The sequence below is a fragment of the Eschrichtius robustus genome, chromosome 1 (assembly GCF_028021215.1).
Source record: "Eschrichtius robustus isolate mEscRob2 chromosome 1, mEscRob2.pri, whole genome shotgun sequence".
Lineage (NCBI taxonomy): Eukaryota > Metazoa > Chordata > Mammalia > Artiodactyla > Eschrichtiidae > Eschrichtius > Eschrichtius robustus.
In genome coordinates, this window is record NC_090824.1 from 161,134,893 (window position 1) to 161,159,407 (window position 24,515).

Genomic DNA, 24,515 nt, shown 5'->3' on the forward strand with positions numbered 1-24,515 from the left:
GGAGAGATTTTCAAAGTGTGGTCCCCAACCAGCAGTATCAGTATCACTGGGGACTTGTTAGAAATGCACATTCTCAGGACCCCCACCTCAGACCTGCTGAGTCAGATGCTCTTGGGGTGGGCCCAGCATCCTGTGCTGTATCAAGCCCTCCAGGGAATGCTGACTCAGGCTCGAGTGTGAGAACCACTGGCATAGGGATAAACAGCCCGGACTCTGGGGCCAGACAGACAGGCTAGACGCTTGGCTCTGGTACCCCCGAACTGGGTGACCCTCCCTGAAAAAGTTACTGAAAAAGGTCTCAGTCTCTGCATCCTAACCACAGAAGTCATAAGCAGAAGGCTGAAAGAGCAGCTTGGAGGATTAAGATGAATTCATACATGTGCCCAAAACAAGTTCTTGGCACAGAGTAGATACTCAGTGCTTGGCTGGGGTGGCTGAGGTATTGCAGGCGGTAGTAATGATAGGAGCTCACACGCCCAGTGGTCCTTGCTCTGGGCCTGCGCTCTTTGAAGGTTTTGCACACGAGCCCAATTAAACACTGCAACAACCCCACCAGCCATGTGCTACCACCATCGTCGTCATCATCAAATCATCAGCATCCTTGTCCTTGTCTCCACTTTACAGAGGGGAGATCACAGAACAAGGAGGTTAGATAGCTTGCCCTGGGTTAGCAGCTGCTGCCTGGGGGAACCAGGAATTGAGCCCCAGCAGCTTGGCTGCAGAGTCTGTGTTCTTTACCACCTGCCAGTAACAGCAGGAGGAGCTGTGTTACTGGGGTTTCCACCTCCTGTGCTCCCAACATCTCCTACCTGTCACCACCCCTAGGACAGGATCCTACCGTTCCTAAGCAGAATTTGAAAAACCCTCCCCACCCCGTATCTGGGAGGACTTGACATCTTGGTCTCTGAAAAACGAACTCGAGTCCAATTTCCCGTTGTGCCCCTGAGCTAACTGAGACTATGTGTGAAAGCCATAGAGGATGCAGAGCCATCTGCTAGCACCAGGGAAAAGCATGGAGAACCATCAACCAGAGCTGACCTTTGTATTCCCCCTTCAGGGGCAGCCCAGAGCCCAGGCAGGGAGGGGTCTGGTAGAGTCATACACACGATAACATGCCCAGGCTTGGAGCACCTTGGAACCCATCTCCAGGAGAGGCGTGGGCAGGAGATCTGAGCTGGAACAAACATGAGCTGCCAATGAGTCTAGCACAGGTCAGCCTTTCAATGTGACTGCATAGTGCTGGGGGGCTGACAGGGTTCAGGGGCTGGATGCATTCTGACCCAACAAGCATTGCTTCCCACTTCTGCTCTGCCCTCAAGCTGCTGAGGAATTCCCTCTGCATACAACAGATTTTAATTTTTTTTTTTAACTTCTTTTTTTTTGGCTTTTTATTTATTTTTTAGTTATTTAGTTATTTATTTATGGCTGTGTTGGGTCTTCGTTTCTGTGCGAGGGCTTTCTTTAGTTGCGGCAAGTGGGGGCCACTCTTCATCGCGGTGCGCGGGCCTCTCATTATCGCGGCCTCTCTTCTTGAGGAGCACAGGCTCCAGACGCGCAGGCTCAGTAGTTGTGGCTCACGGGCCTAGTTGCTCCGCGGCATGTGGGATCTTCCCAGACCAGGGCTCGAACCCGTGTGCCCTGCATTGGCAGGCAGATTCTCAACCACTGCGCCACCAGGGAAGCCCCGTCAGATTTTAGAGACAGCAAGCAAAATGGAAGCTCAGTAAAGAACTAACAGGGCTCCAGTCTCACATCAAATGCTTGTACCTGTAATGAACCAGCAGCACCTGCGACTAAGACTCTCCCACAACAACCCAAGTCTCCTCTCGCAGATGCTCGAAGCACCAGCATCCTAGCAAACAAGGATAGAAGGCTTCTAGAAGGTCCCATCTTTGCTCAGCCGCTTTCTAGCTATATAACTCTTGGATGGCTCACTTCACCACGCTGAGCTCTGAAATGGGAGCAAAACCTCTACCACATTAGATGGTGAGAATTAAATTAAATAATACGTACAGACACTCCCTGCAGTGCCCAGCGTATGCAGGTCCTCAATGGAAATGAGCTATTACTACTCGCAGAGACTCACAAAGACAAAAGCTGATGACATGACACCTCTGAAGCTACTGTGAGCAAAGTGGGGGTCCATCAGGTGAGGGAGGGATGAAGGGTGCGGCCCATGCTCAAGTTCCCAAATCCTTGGCAGAAAACAGGCACATGGAGGGAACCATCACTGCGGGAGCAGCAAAACCAGAAAACTCGCACCCAACAACGCGCTCGGCAGACGCTGCTAAATGGTTTCCAATTAATTAACTGATTACATGATAGAACAGAAGGGGATTCAAAAGAGCGCTGTTGACCTTTAAGAATAATTAATATCAGGATAGCAAACCCATCCAAGGAAAATAATGAGGAACATTTTAATATTACATTCAAAAGCTCTGGATGGGGAGGCAGATGGGCCTTATCTAAGCAACGCCCCAGCTCCCTCCTGCTCTGGCTTCCTGTCTACCCACCACCTCCGCCCCCCAGCCTCTTCCTCTGGATCCTGAGACCTCCAGGCAGCCCAGGGAGACCTCTGGACCTCCCACCTCTGCACATGGACAGTGGCTGCCCTGGTCCAGCCCTGTGGCCACTCTGTTTGCCCGGCAACAATAGCAGAGGAAGGAGGGCAGGGAGGATGCTGAAAGGGGCACATCAGTACCCCCTTCACAGTCTACTTGAGGATCTGGAAGCCTCTCTCCCTACCTAGTGCACTGCCAGGGTCAGCACCTAGCAAGCCTCCAGCCTCCCATCTCACACCATAATTCCCCCGTCGCAGCCCTGATGGATTAGATGACATTCTATCTGATGGCACACAGTCCATACGGTCTGTGAGGTCAAGGGCCCACTGTCTTACTCACAATTCTATTCCCAGCATCTGGAATAAGCTCTCTGCCCTGGACAGCCTTCCTTGACATCTGGCTTCTCCCAGAATGCCTGGCAAACTCCTCCTCATCCTCCATGACTCCCTGAAATATCTCTCCTCTAAGAAGCTTTCCTAACCACTACCTCCAGACGACTGGTTTCCCCACGCACAGGCTCCCAGAGCATTCTGTCCTTCCCTTTACTTTAGCACTTGTCGTAGCGTCAGATAATGTGTCTGTTAACAGTCTGGCTTCCTTTTAGACAGTGGGCCTCCTTAGAGTAAAATCACGGTTTTCCTCTGTCTCTTTGTGTCCCTGATACAAGCAGAATACCTGGTATATACCTGGTAGGTGCTCAGTAAATATTTGTTGAATGAACCCAAGGATAAGTGGAAGTCATTTGGCTAAAAAGAGGCAAAACCCACAAAACCTTCACTTTCCCTTAAATATCTGCATGGATACAAGATTAATTCATTCAGTAAGTACTGATAACAGGCGACCACATGGCCAGGTGTGCCCAAACAGTCCCAGTTCATATCTGTGGTCCCAGAATCCCATCTAGTTAGTTCCTCTTTTGCTCTCAGAGCATTCCAGTTTGGACAATAATTTTAATGAATTCCTACTATGTGCCACGCCCTCTTCTAGGTGTTGGTTTACAGCACAGAACAAAAGAGATGAGCGAACTCTCTAAACAAAATGAGTTTTAGTCTCATCCCAGCTTTTACTCTATTAAAAGGCAAATGCCACCCCCTCCATCATTCAACACATACTGATTTAGTACCTAGCCTATGCCAGGCAATGCTAGGCACTGGTGCATGGGGTGAACAAGACACGTTCCTCCATGGAAACATCTTCATTGACCACATTTCCGGAAGAATTTGGGGAAGGGGACCTGTCCGAAAAGGTTTGCTTGTGGCTCAGAATTTGAATTTTTTCCATTGCCTAAAACCTTTTCTGGTCCTATGGGGTGGTGAGATGCAGTCAGCCTGGCCACGGTCCCCGTGTCCATGCACATCAGCTGGCCCAGGTCGGGTGCTCTTGCATAAAATATCTTGTTTCTTCTAATCCTTAGAAAGGGCAAGTCAGAGGGTATTCTCAAGAAAGCCCAGAGCTGCAGATACATGAGACCCAGAACCCCGTGACCCCGAAGCTACCCAGCCTCACTCCTGATCCCCCTCCTCATTCCCCAGGTTCTCATCTGTCTTCACACAGACCTCTCCCATCCCCACTGATTCTAAATCATTGCAAAGTTCGGGAACCTACAGCTCTCTCTATTTCCAAAGCTCATGTGGCTTTCCTTCTACTAAAATTCTCCGGGTCTCCACTCTCCCTCCTCCTCGGTTTCAGAAGCACTGGCCTCGTCTCTCACCTTGTGCGATTACCTGTCACAGCTACATCCTCTCTGCTGAGCTACAGCCGTAGGAAGAGGCCAGCTGCCCCCACCCAGCCACCCCACCCCCATCTTCGTCTCATTGCCAGTATCAGCTGAAAACATCTCTTTTCTCCTTTTAATTAGACTTCTCTGCTTGCTCACTCTCTGTTATTGGCCTCCTGACTCAGGGCTTTAATTTATTCACCAAACGATGTCATTACACCACTGTTTTCTATAATTTATACCATGCACAGTCTTTTGGTCTCTATTGTCCAATTCTGCAAAACGTTTGAGAAAAGCAGCGTTCGTTCCTATTCCCCATGGCCTCCCTCCTGCAGAGACCTGGCCGAGTCCATGGGGACTTTTATGGAAGGAAGAGATGAGACAAGAACTCTTATCTCATTTGAATTTATGGAACCCAGAACTGCCCCTCACTCCACTTGGTTTCACGTAGAGTGGAACAGCCTCCAAGGAGCTGTTTCTTCACCTTCCCCCAGGCTGCGTGAGGATGGAATCTCAGTTGGGAAGGGAGGGCATTTGCCTATAGAGACGAGGCACTTTAAATTGAGACTTAGAGAAATGAGAGAGAGAGAGAGAAACAGAGGGAAAGAGCACATGGTGCCTGGACCTGACAAAGGCTGGCACTCCCAGGGGTGACCATCCACACTAGCATTTGTGAACTGTGTTTCTGCTGATAGCTCTTTTCACAAAGCGGAAAACGTAGTTTGCACTTTGATCACAATCATTGTTATAGTTAAATGAAAGCATGCAGGTATATTTCACCGAAGGGTCTGAATTTCACAAATCTTGCATTGATCAGGGTGCCAAACTCAACTAATTCTTTCTTATCCCAGCACTACTATGGCTGACCTCAGCTTAATTTAAACCACGAGCTTTAAAGACAAGTGCAAACAATTTATTAACTTGCTAATCATTTTTCCCTGCTATGGGAATTTTTCCAGAATCATTAACAATAATCATGTCAATAAACTAAAGAAAATTGGGATACAGAAATAATTTTCTGAGAAATAGAAATAATAGGTAACATTTATTGAGTGCTTGATAGGAACTAATACTAAAGATATTAGATATTAAAGATGTTAGTCCATTGAATCTTCCCCAAAACCTTTTATGGTCCACGTTATTGTTATGATTCGTTCTCATTTTACAGATTAAAAAAATCCATGGCTTAGAAGTTAGGTAGCTAGTTCAAGGTCACAAAGCTGGTAATGTTAAAATAGCACCTGAATCACTGTGTCTGATTCCAGCATCCATGCCTGTAACACACTACCATAGTGTGCACCTGTGTGTGTTGTATGAGTTGTGCAGATCCACACACTCATCAGCCGGAAGTTGTCCTGCTCTCCAGGTGGGACTTTGTTTTGTATATTCAGGTGAAAGCCTTCCAAGAATGAAGAAGGCACATCATCTCAAAGGACAAACCCACCAGCACCATAACTCAGCCTGCTCTGTTGTTTCTCCCACAGTTTGTCCCCCCTGACTATTCCTCTGAGAAAGCACATGACAAATGCACTTGCTCAGGGCCCCCATTCAACAGAAACAGAACAGTCTTGGCTAAAGGGATTGAGCACAGCAATCCTGGACCACAGACCCTGGGGGCTCTGCCCTGGAGGAAAGAGCCCCACTCCAGCTTCCCATTCCCTTCCCAACTTCATGGTCATAGATGATGTCCCAGTTGAGGGGAACCCAGTCATAAATCACTGTGCCCTCTGTATGGGGCCTGGGAGGGGAGGAGGCTGGAGGAGCAGGCCTTTCTCACATCCCCTCCCGTTTACATCTGGATCCCACTGGGCAGGATGGCTGAGAGCAGGCCACCTGTCCACCACATGTACTGAGCTCTTCCTGAGTGCCACGTGGCTCTTAAGGACACAGGTCAGCGGCTGTGATGGTGCTAGAGAGAAAATAAGGGGGAAGCCAGGGACCGGGAGCTTCTCTCTGGAGAGCTTCACAGCCCATGTACCCAAGAGGGCTCCCTGGGCTCTGGCCATGGTGCTGAATCCCCAGGGAGTGGCACATGGAGGTTGAGAACATGGTAAACAAAAAGAGTGGTTGTGAGATACCAGTTTCTCTGACAAGAAGAAACAATCTTCCTATGTTCTTTTTGGGAAAGTTGGGCTCCTGACCACCCTCAGATAGACGACCTGGCCTTTGCACCATGATACAACAAAAAGAACATGAGTTCAGAAGCAATTTATAGATATGAGTCCATATCTTTAGCTATGTGACCTTGGACAAGATACATAACCTCTCTGAGCCCTAGAGTTCTCATTTTTGAAACAGGAAGAATATTACTTATTTGGGCAGGATTACTGTTGGAAGAGTGCCTAGTAGAGAGTTTAGCACGATAAATATTTCTTCTCTTTTTCTCTTGGCTTTGCTCCCTGTTTGCTTGCAAATGCGCACACACACACACACACACACACACACACACACACACACAACCTATAAGTTTTCTCCCTCTTCTTATATAATGTTGCATGTCTTCCTTCAAAGACATATTTAAGACCCATGTCCTTCTTGAATCCTTCCCCAGCATTCCTGGGACACAAGAATCTCTCTGCCTGGTATGCTCAGCACCAAACAGCAGATGTTACCATTTTGGCATCTCTGGCCTAAGAAAGCTAATTTTATCTTCCCAACTAGATTGAACATTTCAACTGTCCCTGGACCAAGTCCTGTCTTAGTATCTCCATTCCTCCTCCCTCCCCCAAGTCACAGCACTGGCCACAGGGAGACATTTCCAGAGCACCTGTTACCTGCATTTAACAAGGCCCTTCATAGCATCATCCATACAATCATCTAATATAGATTTTTAACCTATATGTTAACCTATATGTTTTCAAACTACTTTGGAGTTAGTTTCTGGCAATGATCCAACTACTATCATATTGCCAGTAAAACCAGTGTAGGTATGTATTTCCCATGTCACAGGAAAGGAAACTAGAAGAAAGAGCAGGTGGTGATGAATCTATGGTAAGTCTCAGAGCAGCATCAAGACCCCAAGGTCCAGAAACCAGGTGAGTCCCCACCCGGGGGTCAGCGTTGACTTAGGAAACAGCCCAGTGTAGCAGGAAAGACAAAGAGCTTGGAGTCAGACCCAGGTCCTGATCTATACTTCACTGCTTCTAGCTATGTGGCCTTGGGTAATCCACTCTCTGTTTCCTCAGCAATAAAATGAGGATGACAGTAATTGCTGCTTCACCTTAACACTGCATGTTAAATGAGATGGTACTTTTGAGAAGTGGTTTATAAAGCCCTGTAGCCATGTTGGTTATGAGAGCATACTATTCAAGGACTTGGGCAGTAGTCGTAAGAGGAAACATGTCGTTGGGCCTCTCATAACAGTAAACCGTGCACAACAGTGACAGCCCTTTTCTATGTCCACCTTCAGGGCCCCACAAAGACAGAGCCAACTCATTTCACACATACTTGGGGAGACCTATTAGGTGCCTAGCACGTTCTAGGTACATCAGTGAAAGTGTGGGTCCAGGACAACAGACATAAACTCCATAAAATTCTGGTATGATCTAGAGCTATAGCAAAGAAAAGACCTAGTATCTGGAAAGAACTTGCTATATGACAGGACTTCAAATGCATGCCCTCATCCAAGTCCCAAGACCAGCCTATGATGGAGATGATTTTATCGCCAGAGAAAGAATCAGCTCAAAGAGATTAGATGAACTTGACCAAAGTCTTGCAGCTGGTCAGCAGTCAAGCTGGGAATGGAGCCCAGTTACGAATGACTCCAATCCTCATGTCCTCAACACAACATTACCCTCTTCTCAAGGCTTAACACAAATGGGGGTGGGGGGGTTGGTCAAGAAAATCTTAGCACAGCCCCATGCCTTTTGAAATCACTTAAGAAATGCTGTCGGGCTTCCCTGGTGGCGCAGTGGTTAAGAATCCGCCTGCCAAGGCAGGGACACAGGTTTGAGCCCTGGTCCGGGAAGATTCCACATGCCACGGAACAACTAAGCCCGTGCACGACAACTACGGAGCCTGCACTCTAGAGTCCGCGAGCCACAACTACTGAGCCTGCGTGCCACAACTACTGAAGCCCGCGCGCCTAGAGCCCGAGCTCTGCAACAAGAGAAGCCACTGCAATGAGAAGCCCACGCACCGCAGTGAAGAGTAGCCCCCGCTCGCCACAACCAGAGAAAAGCCCACGCACAGCAATGAAGACCCAATGCAGGCAGGCAGGCAGGCAGGCAGGCAGGCAGGCAGGCAGGCAGGAAGGAAGGAAGAAAGAAAGAAAGGAAAGAAATGCTGTTGATGATCTTTAAAAAGACTGGGCTCGCAAGTATGCCCAGTCATAGCCAGGGGGCGAGGCTTTCCAGAGATTGCTGAGGTCCCAGCAGAGACCTGCGTCAATGAGAGAGACAGAGGGGAAAAGGAGTAAGGAAGGATGGGAGGAGAGGGAAAGAGTAGAAAGAGAGAAGGCTGCTGGGGAATGCAATTGTTAATATTCTAAATGGAGTTCTGAATGCTTAAGCTTTATTTAAGAACATGCCTGGCTGTGTAATTACAAGGCCTTAAGTTGTTTTCTTTTCCTCACAATAAATAAGGAGCACACAGTTGCTCTTTGCAAACACTGCCCTTGCTGGCATCGGCAGAGGCTCCTGATCGCAGACGGACAGCTGGCACTCAGAAGGGCAGCCCCAGTGCCACCTGGAAGGGATAAGCTACCTGCCCCCTGGGTCACAGCCAGGCTCTCCAGGTATGGAAAAGGATGAGGAATTAAGGTGCCCTTTCATTCCTGGAGGAAAACACTGGGGTGGCTGGGTGGGTGAGTGAGGTCAGCCCCTTATTTCCCCTGTGGAGCAGGCATTTCTGGGGGCCACTGGCTCTGAGCGGCATGGACACAGTATGGAACCAAACTCAACGAGCATCAGGGGAGGTTGTCCAACCTCTCAAAGGCAGAAGCCTACTTTCTATTGCCCTGAAGTCCTTTGGGCTTCGGATCTACCCAATGAGAAAAAGGAAACAAACGACCGTGCAGCTCTTCCATCGAGTCACCCGTTGATTCATCCACTGATGTGTCTGCCACGTGCCAGCGCTTGCCAAGTACTGGGTACTGGGTGGCAGAAGAGAGAGGCAAGATGCCTATCTTCAGGGAGCTTTCAGCCCAGCAGGGACAACAAACATCACATAATTGAAAGATAATTATTAAATGCAAACGTACATTTTGTGAGACAGGTGCCATGGAAGAAAAAGAACAGGGACCTAAGAAGAGTGATGGGAACAGCATCTATGGCGGCGGTTGGTGGGGCGTCACAGAAGGCTTTCAACCGATCCTTGGGCTGAAACTGGAAGGAGGGGTAGGCAGTAACTAAAGAGCCTGGGGGTGGGATGAAAGCCTTCCACCCCGAGGGATCAGCACAGGCAAAGGCCGTGAAGGGTGGCAGCGTGGCACGATGGAGGCTTGGAGGGAAGCGCAGTGCAGCGGAAGCAGGGAGCAGAAGAGGTGGCATGGGAGATGTTGGTGGAGAGCCCTTGGGACAGGTCCCGAGGTTGGTCCCAGGCCTGTACCGCGCTGTCCCACCCAGGTCTCTGTCCCGGCTGCATGCTCACCTGGTAGACTGAGGGAATCTGGCTCTTAGCCCAGGAGCATCAGAGGCACGTTCATGAGGATCCGATTGAAATATTTAAACAATCTGGGATGGGGTTAAGAATGACAGCTCTGGGGAGACCTCTTGGGACACTGGTGTATAAAAGAGACTGGGGCCCTGGGCAGGGAAGCACGAAGCCCTCCCTCTGGAAGGAGGTGAGGAGGCATCATCAGACACCTACTGCCTGGCAGCAAGTGGGGCACACGGGGCGGGGCGGGGGGGGTCTGTCCTGCAGCCCTGGCTTCCCCTCCTCTTCTGGCTCTCCCTGACGTGAACAACTCCCCAGAGCTCTGCTGCCTTAGCGACAGAGGTCCTAGATCAGAGGACCACCCTGGGAGACAGGAGAGCTGGAGGCAAGATTCTAACCTTTTAGTACTGCCTACTTAAGGCCCAGAAGGCAAGATGATGGCGGGAGTCATGCTGTGAGCCTGATTTCAGGTTCAGTGGGGGCCTGTGGTCCCGCAAGCACATCATACTTCCTCTTTCACTGCCAAGCCTCTGGACGTACAGACGAAGTTCCCTCTACCTGGAATAGTCCTCGCCCAATACCCCACCACCCAGTCCCCCACCAAGCTCTTTCAGCTGCTGACTCCCACCCACCCTCAGGTTTCAGGTTGTCTGTCATCACCCCAGGGGGCCTTCCCTGCTACAGTTGCCCCCGACAAAGATGCAACACCTGCCTTTGCCAAATGCTCCTCAGGAGCCCTCAGTCCCCATCACACTGAAGAGTAACTGCCTCTACCCTTTGCCTCTCTCTCTCGCCCCCGGAAGCCAAAGACCTAAGTGTAATTTACCTTGGCAGCTTTGCCTGGGACACAGTAGGACCCCAACAGACATATCTGGTGGGAATTAATGAATGCATGTCTTGGGAAAATGCTACATAACCCTGTGGAAGTGGACTTCACAGGACTCTAAGACACAAAACATCAGTGGTTAAATGCCAGGCTCAGGGTTGCTTGTCTTGGGCTGAGGCTGACGTCATCTGCATCAGCAACACTCTTTACAAAATCCTTATAACGTGATCACCAAACCGAGTCAGAGTTCCTTTTTTGCCTCCATTTTTAGCTAAACCCAAGAGGATAAAGTGTTTTGGTCATGTTTTCCCAGATTTTGGTATTTGGGTGAGGTCCCCTCACCACATCCCACGGCAGCATCTGCTCGTGGTCCCAAGCTCCCAGGAGGTTGGCAAGGAGACGACAACCCAGTATCGTCTGTCCAAACCCAGGAAATCAATTACAGATACAACGTCCCCTTGAATATCCTGTCAGATGCTCAGGTTCCACTCTCGTCAAAGTCCTTTCCCAACACTATGCACTCAACCCTCACCATAAGCCTCTGGGGGGACATGCAGACAGCAGGATTGGACCCATTTTATAGACGAAGACACACGTGTAGAAGAGGAGGTCTCCTGTTTGCTATCTAAAGAGAACAGTTCTGCGCTAGCTCTACTTCCTTGTAGCAATATGTTGACCATCACCAGGGCATGAGGAGCAGCAGAAGGGCCAGACCACCACACCCTCGAAGGCTTGGGCTCTGGGTTCAGGTTCCCATCAGGCCCATCGTAGGGTCCCTGAGGACTCCTGGGGCCTCATCACTCTGTAAAGTCAAATGAACTGAAATGACCTCCCCAAAGCCCAACCCTGGGTAACTCCAGTTGTTAGCAAAAGCCCCAGCTTAGGCAAGGCAGATGCAGCCACGTGCAAACAGTCCACCGTCTTGCAGAGAGAAGCACGTGGCCCTAAAGGGTGCCTTGCGCCACAGGCATGGGCAGAGCTCAAGAGAATTCAGCTCCTCTGGCTGAACAAAGTAGCCCTGGCTAAATGCAAATAGGATAGAAGTTATTCTGGGCAGAGGCTTCAAAATCACAAATCAAGCCAGAGTCTTAACCACATTAAAGAGATGCAGGTGTAAACTCTGCAGTGGAGACATGAACAGATCCATGGAAACATCTATCAGGGAAAAGGATGGGACACAGGGCTGAAGAAGCTGCAACGGAGACTTAGGATCCAGAGAGTTACATGCTCTAAATCCGGCTCTTACATGGCCCCACGTGCCTGACCCCACGTCACTACCACCCCTTTTTCTGTTTCAATTCTTTTGTTAAGAATGGCAATAGAACACTAATAAAGCCCCCTCCCTGGCAATAACATTATACTAATACATCCTATGAGCTGGCAGGGGTGCATGGCCTTGAGACTGCCCCAGAAGACAGGGGCTGGGGTGGCATCCACTGGCTCCAACCAGCATCTCAACACAACTTGCTAACTCCCTTACCCTTGAGTCTCTGGTTTCCCCACATACTGGGTTAGAATTCCAGAGAAGCCTAAGATCCACCTGTTTAGAGCCTGGGCTTCCAAATGCCTTAAACAAGGACTGAACTTCTGAGCTTCTGTAATAGCTTCCAGGATAAGGACAGACTGTTTACCGAGCACCTACCATGGGCAGCCACTAGGGGACGTGCTGTATGTTCACTCTTTCAATCCTCACAGAAAGGCCCATAGGGTAGGAATTCGTTCCCAGTGTCCTGGGAAGGATACTGAGACGTAATTCCTTGGCCGAGAACACAAAGTAAAAGAGTTGGCAAAGCTGGAGATTCAGTGTCACCTCCAAAGTACATGCTGTTTGCACTCATTCATTTACTCCCTCATTCATTCATTTGTTCATTCATTCTTCAAACCTGCAATTAATATGAAGGAAGCATGATGTAATAAGACCTAGAGTTTGCACAGCATGGGGGAGAGACATACCTCTCCAAAGTGTATTTCAGGTCTAACCTGGACTCCTCAGGTGGGTTTCAAGGTGAATGTGGGGAGCAGCCCCTAGTGGCAGCCGGGGACTGCCATGGCTTAGGTCAGGGGTAGCACATGGCTTACCCCTGCTCTTGTAGACCCAGTGCCCTTCCAACCCAGAATAGTCACGATGGCTGCATCACCTAGAAGGTCACCCAGAAAAGGCAGAGGCTCCTCAAAACCAAGGCAAGCCCCGAGAGACAAAAGGGTTAACCCAGGAATAAAAGAGACTTTCGCAAAGCCATCGAGAAGAAACCAGGAAGAGATACAAGACTACCAGCCTGCTAAAGCATGAAGAGGGACAAAAATTAATGATGACTCCAAAATAGCCACGAGACTAATCCCATTTTCTAAATCTGTCCTTAACAAGAAAAACGGAGAAGAGAGATGTGGACAAATGGGAAGTAATGAAGCCTTAGGGGAGGGGGGATGAAAAGAAAAGAAAATCTAGGATAATCAAGGCTGGAAAATACGGGCACATGGTCTAATCCCCAAGGCTAGGAGACACGCAGCCCAGAGGCCAGCGTGTTTACTCAGCATTAGACTGAGTCTTTAAAGGCAAAGCTGATGAAGTTACAGAAAACTCTTAAAGTTCAGTCTGGAGGCTCCTAGAGAATGGAAATACCTGAAATCAGAAAGAACACAACCCTTACATTGAATGTAGGGCTTTGACTACAAAAAATGCAAAATAAATATCACAGACAATGGCCGGCAAGGGAGGTGCGTGGCCAAACAGTCTGGGTCACATTGGGTCTGCCCCGCGTGGATCAGAATGTTGTCCACAAAACAAAGTGAACAGGGGCTTCCCTGGTGGCGCAGTGGTTGAGAATCTGCCTGCTAATGCAGGGGACACGGGTTCGAGCCCTGGTCTGGGAAGATCCCACATGCCGCGGAGCAGCTGGGCCCGTGAGCCACAATTACTGAGCCTGCGCGTCTGGAGCCTGTGCTCCGCAACAAGAAAGGCCGCGATAGTGAGAGGCCCGCACACCGCGATGAAGAGTGGCCCCCACTTGCCACAACTAGAGAAAGCCCTCGCACAGAAACGAAGACCCAACACAGCCATAAATAAAAAATAATAAATAAATAAACAGATACTCCAGAAAAAAAAAAAAACAAAGTGAACAGAAATTATCAAGGAAGACATGAGTAATCCCAGGACCACAGGGAGTCTGGAGAAGAGACACAAATGGAAGACAGAAAAAAAGAAACTCAATTTAGGAAGCTTGCCACCTGCCTCACTAGGGCCCAAGGAGCAAATCCTTCCCAGGGTCCCAGAGGGGCAATCACCCAGGAGACTGAGGGTGTGAGTGGGCCGGAAATTGACTTTTTTTTGGAGGCAGCAAATAAATGAGTAGAGACGAAGAAATTCCAGGTTGAAAATCTGGAGCTTGGTGAATTCTAGGGTATGAAACACATTTTGGGTTCAACAGGACCAAAAAGGATCCATTTAAAAGACAACAAAGGCCCTGTCTGAAGTCATCAGATGTCACAGGAGCTGGGATATGGGAAGAATGCAGGGATCCAGGCAGAAATAACACCACTTGACTGCACTGGGAGGTATCAGGTGTTGAAGCTGCAAAAGTTGGCATGAAATCACGAGATGGCCGAGCTCGGGCCTCAGAGTTCATATAATCTGGTCCACATCCCCTCCTTTCCCACTCCCATACCCAGATCTTGTAATGGGGTCTGCCGCCTACAGATATGGTCCTACCTGGGACTGGGGCCAAACACAACCAGGGCTGGTGACATGCAAAGCAGCCCCATGCTTCCTGGAAATGGGCAGATTGAAAGTCTGGTGCTCCTGCAGGCACATAAGTGTGGATTTATCTCCACCTGCTCTGTTCTCTTTGTTGAGCGCTCATACTATGTGACTACCTGCAAATGGCCCTCTTGAGTGCCAGCCAGTAGGCTAAAGGGCATTGCCGGCTCCCCTAGACCTTGCTGGCAACCACGTGTAAAGGACTTGATTTCAGGGACTTCCTTAGTAGTCTCCCACAGTCCTTCTGCCAAAATATTCCCCCATTCTGAGAAGTGCTTCTCTGAAGCTTATTGCCTGACCTTCCTCTCCAGCTGGGTTCCAGAGAACTGACACCAGCCCTGGTCGGACCTGAGTTGGCCACGGTCAACAGATGGTAGAGTGGAGTTATGAAGACAACAGGTTCTGGAGCTCTAGAGGCAGCCCACCTAGGGCTGGCTTCTGTCTCTGCCACTGAGTAGCTGTGTAAATGTAGGCAAGTCACTTAACCTCTCTGTGCCTTTAATTCCCATCTGTAAAATGGAGACAATGATGGTGGCCACTTGCTGTTATGAACGTAAAATGACATATAATGTGCATATAGGCTAATGCCTGGCATATAATCAGTGTTTTCTAGATGTCCTTGGAACTCACTGCATTGGAATGCCTACCAGGGAAGTAGTGGGGAGGCGAGGGCCAAAATAACCTGAAAACAGCTTTCCTCTGGCCTCGTCTTTGATGGCCCCAGATGCCACTTTTCCTCCAGGAAGAATTTCCCAAAATTCGATGAGGCCAAGTCTGGGCCATTTGGTAACACTACCTCACTTTACAGATGTGGAAACAGATTAAATGGGCTACACAGCTTATCCAGGGTCACAGATAACCCAGAGAAAGAGCAAAGCCATGTGTAAGGTGTGATCATCCAGCACTGTCATAGCCAAATAGTACCTCTCACAACTGACAGCCAATCAGGGCCCGAGCCCCTCCCCACACTCACGTGGACCCAAAGTTCAGCATCTTCTCCCTTCCTGAGTACCACACAGATACTCCACTGCACGTAGTCCTGACTCAAGCTTCCCACATCATTAGATTGCAAAACTCCCACTGCCTTGACACATGGCTCAATTCCCAAGTCCTGCTCCCTTGGAATTCTTCCAGCATTTACCTGCTGGCCAGACTAGATAGCCTGGAACCATGAACATGTGTCTACACAGCTCTGGGAGAAATTCCAAAATAGGAAAAGGGCTGTCCTCATCCCACGGTGAGCAGCAGCCCATCCACCCATCCAAACCCACACCTCCTACAATGCCCAACCCCACGGCCACCTCCTCCATGAAGCCTTCTTGGCTGCTCCGCCGCTGATCCATTGTCACACTTACAGGTTAAACCAGTGGCCCCTCCACTGCCTTGTATTGGAAGACTGGAGAAGGTACAGTGCTTCAAAGTTGTGAGCCATCACAGCTTTGTCACAAATAACTCACAAGCTCTAATGAAGAACTGCCACTTGCTTACGATTTTCCTTTCTATACACGTAAATTAGAGAAGGTTCAAAGCCATCCTGCAGTAGCATCCCTCTCACTTGTGTTCTGAGACCCTCTCTTGAGAAGGACTGAAAGGAATAGGATGGCAGCGAAGGCACACCAAGAGTGAGTACAGTATGCACTCCTTGGTAGCCCACCCACCCCATGCACTGATTACAGCCACCGTCGTTCCTGGTTTACCCTTTTCTCTTTTTTTACCACAGCAAAAGTTTATTTCTTTCTCATACTCCATGTCCGCAGAAGGTCAGCTGTGGCTTTGCTCCCATAATCTCCCCAGCGAGACTCAGGCTAATAGAACAGCCTCTGTCTGGAACATTAATATCCTCTGTCCCATGGCAGAGAGCAAAAAGACACGATGGACCACACACAGGCCCTGAAAGCTTCTGCTAAGGAAGGATGTGAGATACACACACACATACACACATGTACACACACATCAGTTTTATTGATATATAATTCACATATGGTACAAGTCATCTGATCAAATGTATGATTCACTGGTTTTTAGTATATTCACAGAGTTGTGCAACCCTCACTATAATCCATGTTAGAATGTTTTCTCATCGTCCCCCAAAGAAACCCCATACCAGTATATTCCTGACTTACCTTTACCATACTGGAGATTATAAACTATGAGGGCATTCTTTTATGCCCGTGAGAATATGGCATAATATAAATCTCATTTGTCACATCTGGTATAATAATTTTTAAATGGCTAAGACCTGCTAGGTATAATACCTCACATCCCAGAAACCACACACCTCTCTCTAGGACATCCTTGGAAAGGGTTCTTAACCCAGGGTCCAAGGGGAGTCTATAAATCCCTGAAAATGCGTGAGAAATGATGTATGCATGTGTGTATGAGGATTCTTATGGGAAGAAACTCCATAGAATGATCATGGCATAGCAGAGTCACTCACACACTCAACAAATAGCCAAGGACCACTGACCATGTGACAGGCATTATTCTAGGTGCTGGAGCCACAGCAGTGGCCCCAAGTCCCTGCTCCAAGGAAGTTCATTCTAGTGGGGGAGACAGAGTATAAACAAGTAACTGAATGACATACCTTCAGATTATCAAAAGTAATAAGGGCCAAGGAGTATCCCTTCTAATATCCTTTATAATAAACCGATAATGGTTTAAAAAAAAGTAATAAGGGCCAAGGAAATGATGTAGCAAAGAGTGAAGTGAAGAAAGGCCACTCAGATTGGGAGGCCAGAGAGGCCTTGCTGAGAGAGACGTTGGAGGGAATGATGAGAAGGGCCCAGCCCTGCAGAGATCTGGGGCAGGGGATTCATCTGGGTTGGATGGAACAGCAAGCACCAAACCTCCAAGGGGAACGTGAGCTTGGTGTGTTCAAGGGATTGAAAGAAAGGTTCATAGGCTGCCGCAGAGGGCCAGGGAGAAGAGAGCAAGGAAAGTCAAGAGGGAGATGGAAACCAAATCAACTCGAATCCCGTGGCCACAGTAAGAGGTTTAGCTTTTATTATAAATAAAGTGAGAAGTAATTGGAGGGCTTTAAGCAGCAGAGTGACACGATCCGATTTATATGTTTAAAATATCACTCTGGCAACTGTGTTGGGAATGAAATGTAGGGGACAAAGCGGAGGCAATAAAACCAGTTAGGAGGCCATTATCATAGAGCCAGGTGGCTTGGATCAAGACAGTCTACGTGGAGGGAGAGGGAAGTGGATGGATATAAAGTATCCTATGGACTTGATGAATTGAATGGTGGAAGGGTGGAGGAAGGCAGGGAAAGGGAAGAGAAGAGTAAAAAATGACTCCTAAGGTTTTGGCCTCAGCAATTTGGTGGATGGTACCACTTAGAGAAACATGAAACACTGAGGGTTTGGAGTGAGGCTGTGGAATGAAACCACGAATTCTGTTTTGGCCAAGTCAAGTCTGCCTTGTGTCTTAGCCACCCAAGTAGAGATGCCAGGGAGGCAGTTTGATTTATGAGTCCAAAGGGCCAGGATGGGAACAGGGCTAGGAATATAAACTCACAGGTTTAGCGCTGAAGTCCCTTCCACCTTTAACTATCTATGATTCTGTGAAATCAGAGACCAATGAGCAGGGGCGAAGTCATTAATAACAGCAAAAATAGTGAGTCTTTCGTAAAGCGCTGCCTTAAGCACTTTTCGAGCATCGTCTCATTTAAAACTCAGAACAATCCCATGAAGTGGGAACTATTATATTCCCTTCAAAGCTCACGGAAGCTGTAGGACATGGACTTGTAAATCTAGGATTTGAACCCTGGCCTTTCCATCTCCGAAGCCCACACTCCTAACTGTTAGCTACGCAGCGTTCAATGGCTGAGTGCTGCACATAAGACAGAGGAGGAAGGGCACGTGCGAAGAAAACGTCACGGGACAAGTGTGCCAGTTACAACCCCTTTGGGACTTGGAGAAAAATCAGTGCAGAGGTAAGGGGCAAGAAGAGGCAAAAGTCTACTGATACAATATCTACACGTTGTCTTGGAACCCAGGATGGGGTGGTTGTTTCAAGGAGAGAGAACACCAAGTAATTTACAATGCGTAATAAATCAGTCTCACCACATGTTCACCCCAGTGGTCTCAGGAGAAATGTGTTGCTGATTCAGCCATGTCCTGAAAGGGCAGGGACTCTGGCCACTTCCTCTTCTCCTACCTGCCCAGTGTCGCTGACTTTCTCTCCTTGTGAACATGACACAGTTGACACAATTGTGCCCAAATCTGGACATTCTCCCCTCCCCACCCCATTCCCCTCCCACACAGGTAAGCTCTGGGCTGGCTCTCTCAGCTGAAGACCTCGTGTATGTTTGCTTACAACAAAGAGGGATAACTTAGTGCGACTTAGGGAGAGAAATCAAGCAACTGAACACAAGAAAGATCCCACCACAACAACTCTAAGGGATTAAATAAATTCTCTTGGCTTGCTGGAATCTTACATTACATATTCTTGGAAATAAGTGGGCCACAGGCTAACGTTAAGAAATTTCTCACAGCAAAGATATTCAGGTCGTAATGTAGCTGTTGTTATAGGATTTGACCTGAACAGGAAAAGAAATGAAACAGAGTTTTCTCAACAGAGCTCTTTGAGGCTGGATGGCGCTAAATCCCCCAGGAGAAATAGCGGCTCTCTAATAAAACTTTAAAGACCCTCTTCCACCCACCCCATAAGGAATTCTTGCTGTGAAAACTAGACAGAGAAACAAAATATGCCTAGGAAGTAGAAAAGTCCAGGGACTTCAGAGTCAAAAGGATCAGAGTCCAAATCCTGGCTGTTCCACTAACTACTATGTGACCTTGGGGGAACTCAGTTATAACTTCTGAGCCTCAGTGTTCTCATCTATGAAATGGGGATAGGGGAACCCTAACTTACAGTTACCCTGAGGGGTGAGATCATATTTGCCAAAGCACCAGGTCCAGTCCTTGGCATGTAGTAAAGTTCTCAATCAGTATTAGCTTTTCCCTCTTCTCCTCAGATACCTGCATTTTTTATGCAATTCTGTAAAAATGTTAAGAAAATTTTTTAATTGCTTCAGTGAAAAACATTGTCCCTTCTGGCCCATGAGCTACAGTAGAAAGACTCCTGGAAAGAGAATCAGAGGACTTTGGTGCAGTTGTGTTTCTGCTACTTAGAAATCAGACCCTCTCTGGACCTGTCTTCTGGGCTATAAAGAAGGCTACCTACCACACTCCCCAACCCAGGATGGTAAGAGGATTAAAGGAGATAACATAGAAGAAAGTACTTTGAAACCATGAAGCGCTCTACAGATGAAAGGAAGTACCATCACTTGAGTGCAGTTCACAGGTAGATGTCGCCATGACTCTACTTATGGGGACCCCAGACTGTGGTGATCTGGTCTCTATGTGAGACACCCCAGAGAAAACAAACCCCAGGAAGGAAGAGATGAGTCAACTGCAGGGGGTGGGGGGGTGGGTAGAAGATTCAGCAAATGATCCAAGTTCACTAGTGTTAGTGGGTATGGTCTCAAGATGGAAATAAAGTGTAAGCTCATCAATTGCCTCTGGGTGGATTCTTTCTGAAACTACCAGGGCTAAAAGGGGTCTACATACAGTCTAGAGCAAGGGGGACTAAATGGAGACCACAGAGAATCTATCAGGGTTTATTCATCAGTATTCAAGAAGAAAGTCATCAGAGAGATTGTAGATAGGAGTATTCTAGTCACCAGAGAGATGCAGGACAGGAATCCAGCTTTTCCAGAATAAAGTAGTGGTCAGAATTCCTGTCAAGGCCACCTAATCTCTCCTCTTTGATTCCACGATCACCACCACCAGTAATAACAATAATTACGTCACTATTAGCAGCTTCCATTTCTAAACTCTGATTATTTACAGGCACTGGGCTAAGTGCTGTATGTGCCTCGTGTCATTTAATCTTTATCACATCCCATCACCAGAACAGGCACCATTTTTACATCCGTTTTACAGATCAGCAATAGCCATTCCAATTACCCACTTGGAAAACCCCTATCCTTAAGAATCCTTGGGACTTCCCTGGTGGCGCAGTGGTTAAGAATCCTCCTGCCAATGCAGGGGACACGGGTTCGAGCCCTTGTCCAGGAAGATCCCACATGCCGCGGAGCAACTAAGCCTGTGCACCACAACTACTGAGCCTGCACTCTAGAGCCCGTGAGCCACAACTACTGAGCCCATGAGTACAACTACTGAAGACTGCGCGCCTAGAGCCCGTGCTCCGCCACCACAATGAGAAGCCCACGCACCACAATGAAGACTAGCCCCCACTTGCTGCAACCAGAGAAAGCCCGCGCACAGCAATGAAGACCCAACACAGCCAAAAATTAATTAATTAATTAATTATTTTTAAAAAAGAATCCTTAATCCGAAATCCTTAAGATCAGGGAAAGGATATAGGGTCAAGAATATTCCAGTCTCTCAAAAAGTATTTCCCTTGATGTGTAGGAATCAGTATTTCATTTTTCACACTCCAGAAAAGACAGAGAAAACAGAAGCGGTCAAAAAGAGATAGTCAGTCACTCGTAAACCTTGAAGAGTCCTAATCTCCAGCCTTCTCTGTGGCAGACCACCTGGCCTTCACATTGTTGGCTCCTTTTCTGGCATGGCACAGGAAAGAATTACACTGACTAATGCAACAGCAGCTTAGAGGTGGGAGACAGTTGAACCAATCAGAACAATCTGGATAACTTGACATTGGCAATGATCTCACTTCCGGCTTCTTATTGGGTACAGAGGGGAGAAGAAAAGACTTCTCAGCCATCACCCGAAGAAAAAAGAAGAAGAAGGGGGAAAACAAAAGCCGCCAAGCCAGGGCTCGGCAATTAGTGCTGGAGTAAGTGATCATCTTGTGATTGCTCAGCTGGGGCCTGAAGACTTGTAAATGCATGTAGAGGACAGAAATAGAAGATGTTGTGAGAGAGCAGAGAAACCTGGCCCGTCTGCCAGGAGAAAATGTCCCGAAGTTGCTGGGAAATTCACTCAGTCAGGATTTGGGGTGTGTCTTCGTAAATGGGAAAAGTTAATAAACCAACCCATCGATGAAGCCAGTGCATATGCCTCGACCTCTTAACTCACTTCTCTGCGATCCTCAGGTTCCTCCAGCAGCCCCACCGTGCCTATCAGAGCCCCTGACCCTCTCACCTTGATCTGAGCACCCAACTAGCCCCCAGTATGCAGACAGGCCCAAACTGGGGCTGGACTGATGGTGACCCACCTTTCTCACTCTTGATCCCTTTGTGGCCAACAGCAAGTACTTTGTCAAGAGCCGGCCAATGTATCCAGGAGAAAACAGTGCCCAAGGTCATGGGCAGGCTCACTGGTGTCATCAGAACCTATTCCACCCAGACCCTTCCTGCCCCCAAAGTCTTGGGAATCTTGCAAAGCCCCACCAGCCCGTCACTGCCACCAGCCAGCAGACCCAGATCATCTCAGAAGAGATGGTGGGTCACAGACCTCTTCTGGGATCTCAAGGGTAATTCAAAGACAGGTTCTAGTACAACCCACTTCAGAGACAACTTTAACCCAAGATGCATCTCCCCCCACCTCTCTGGCCCACGGAAACATGATGGGTCCGGAAGCCCTCTCAGTTGCCCTACGAGCTTCGGGTGACACAGTGCCCTAGCAGGCTCTGAGCACCGAGCCACTGTCGTCAAAAGGGACAGAGCCTCCCCTATGCTGGCAGCTTCTGTCCAAAGTATGACCCTAGACCACAAACTGGCACTCCATATGTCGTATTCTGCCCACAGAGTAGTTCTGCCTGGCCCATGAGTTGAGAGGTTTTATTTTTAGTTGCCAGTATTTAAAACTTGAAAGGTTTCACTGGACCTCCAGCTCTTCTTGAAAAAAAAAAAAAAGCAGTAAATCTGGCAACCCGAGTCCCCGCCTCCTCATGGCAGCAGTCAGCTGGAATTGCTTACAGGCTGCCCCTCGGGGGGATCACGTGGGTCCCCAGCCTCCACTCTCCCCACCTGGTCCGCCGTGGGCATTTGGCTTTGTGACCCTTGTATGAGTTAGTATGAAAGGGAGACTTCTCAGAGGTCAAAAGCTTCTTCCCCTGGGATAGTTTACATTGAAACTCAAATCCCCAATAAAATAAACACCTGGAACATACGGTCCAAGGCCCTCCTCTGGTCCCAGCTATGCCCCCAGCTGCGAAGAACACACATCAGGAGAATCCTACCACAGAGGCCCAGTTAGGGCAAGGGGGCAATGGCTAAATGAGACAGCTGCAGGGGAGGCCTTGGTCCCCCACAGGTACTACATCAGGCCCTGAGCAATGGCCATACAGTGTGCTATGTCCAGAGAAAGGAAAGAAAGTTCAGCACAAAGCAGGGGTGGCCATAACTGATTAAAAAAATATTTACCAAGCACTCACTACGTGCTTGGGAAAACACACAGAGGCCCGGGGGTGAGGCCAGGACCCCCCAGAAGAGAAACAACTCACCCACCACAATTCTCCACGACTTTTCTCTTTCTCTACCTCCCCTCCACTTCCCTTGGATGCTGTGTCTCTTCCTGTGAGACTCCTATGCAGCTGGGATGCCCTTCAAGTGCCAAGTGCCTGGGCCAGTGCAACTCTCAAGTGGCCAAAGGAAAGATTCATCTGCACACCATTCCTCCATTTTCTCCCCAAATACAGTAGACTCCATCCCCCTGGTTCCTATGGAATCTCTGTTCTTGGAGAACATGCCCAGCAGATGTCCAAAATGGTCACCATCCAAAAAGAAGGCTTGACCGAACAGCAAGGACCCCCAACAGGTGCAGCGTGTTGGCACTTCCCCTAATCGCTGGCCCTAGGCTTCTTTTCAAGCCCACCTCTCCCCAGGAAATGGTGGTCCTCCCGTCTAATCCCAGAGTCTTCAGCCCAGAATTAGGCTTGGAGAGGAAGCACCAAGCTCGTGTGCTTCCACCCCTACAGGTCTAGACAGAGCCGACTGTCAGGAGGCCCCTCCACCATCAGACATGGCAGTGGTGGGAGGGGAGAGGTGAGAGGAGGGAGGCACAGACAGAGGGGATCCCACCAGGGCCATGTCACCTCCAACTTGTCCCAAAGCTGTGTAACCTTATATACAGGTGTCTGCTTTTCAGAGCTCTTCTGCACTGAACCCAGAATCTATTTCGACATGACACTTGGCCTGGCCCTGCTTTCCCCCTTCCAAACCCCACGCCACCACCCCAGCGCGCACACGCGCACACACGCACACACGCACACACGCACACACACACACACACACACACACACACACACACACACACACACACACACACACACACACACACACACACACTTACGGACCTACACATGGTCTCAGAAGTATAGTACTCACATCACACACTACACTTATATGGGGAATTTCCTCTCATTTACATTCCAATACAATTGCAAATTTCATCACAGAAGTGAACAAACTTGGGGGTGAAGAGACACTCCCGCTAAGCCTTGGTCCTAGGCTCTTCCAACCAACAGGAACCTTAGAGATCATCAAATCCAAACCCCTTGTTTGAAGAGGCAAACTCTCAGGTCCAGAGAAGTGAAGGGACTTGCCCCAGGACACAGAGTGGCAAAGCTGGGTCCAGATCTCGGGCCTTGGGCTTCACAGCCCGGGACTGTCTCTCCCCCAGCCCTATGACCCCACCCACCCACCCACTCTCTGTGGCCCGGGACCCAGCTCTACTTACATATAGCGCAAGTGGGGATTTTTGGCAAAGGCTCTGGGCTGGATGCTCCTAAGTCCTGAGTTCTTGATGGTCCTGGAGAGAGAGAAAAAGATGTTCAGCAGAGCTTATGGAGCAGAGAAACATCTCTGCTCTGGGCCGAGGCTGACAGCCAGTGAGGCCAAGACTGGACGGCAGCCGCCCGGTGAACTGAATGCATCTCTTCATCATCAGTCATCACTGGCTGATCCAACTGAGGGGGTCCAGTGGGAGGCATCTGGGCTCATACCCCACTGGGACCTGGGTCAGGGTAAGGGATGTGCCCGTCCTGGCAAGTGGGTAAGAATCTGGTCCGGTGACTACAGTGCTGCAGCCCGCTTTGTGCCTCTTCCCTTCCCCCACCCCAAAT

General features: G+C 48.9%; 1 protein-coding gene across 2 annotated transcripts in view; it reads right to left on the minus strand.

Annotated features, from left to right (window-relative positions):
• NTRK3 (neurotrophic receptor tyrosine kinase 3) overlaps positions 1 to 24,515 on the minus strand; it is a 281,804-nt gene that overhangs the window by 181,589 nt on the left and 75,700 nt on the right. For both annotated transcript variants that reach the window (XM_068537616.1, XM_068537611.1), the window contains exon 3: positions 24,131 to 24,202. In XM_068537616.1, coding sequence (XP_068393717.1) covers positions 24,131 to 24,202 — 72 coding nt within the window. The remainder of the gene's footprint in view (positions 1 to 24,130; positions 24,203 to 24,515) is intronic.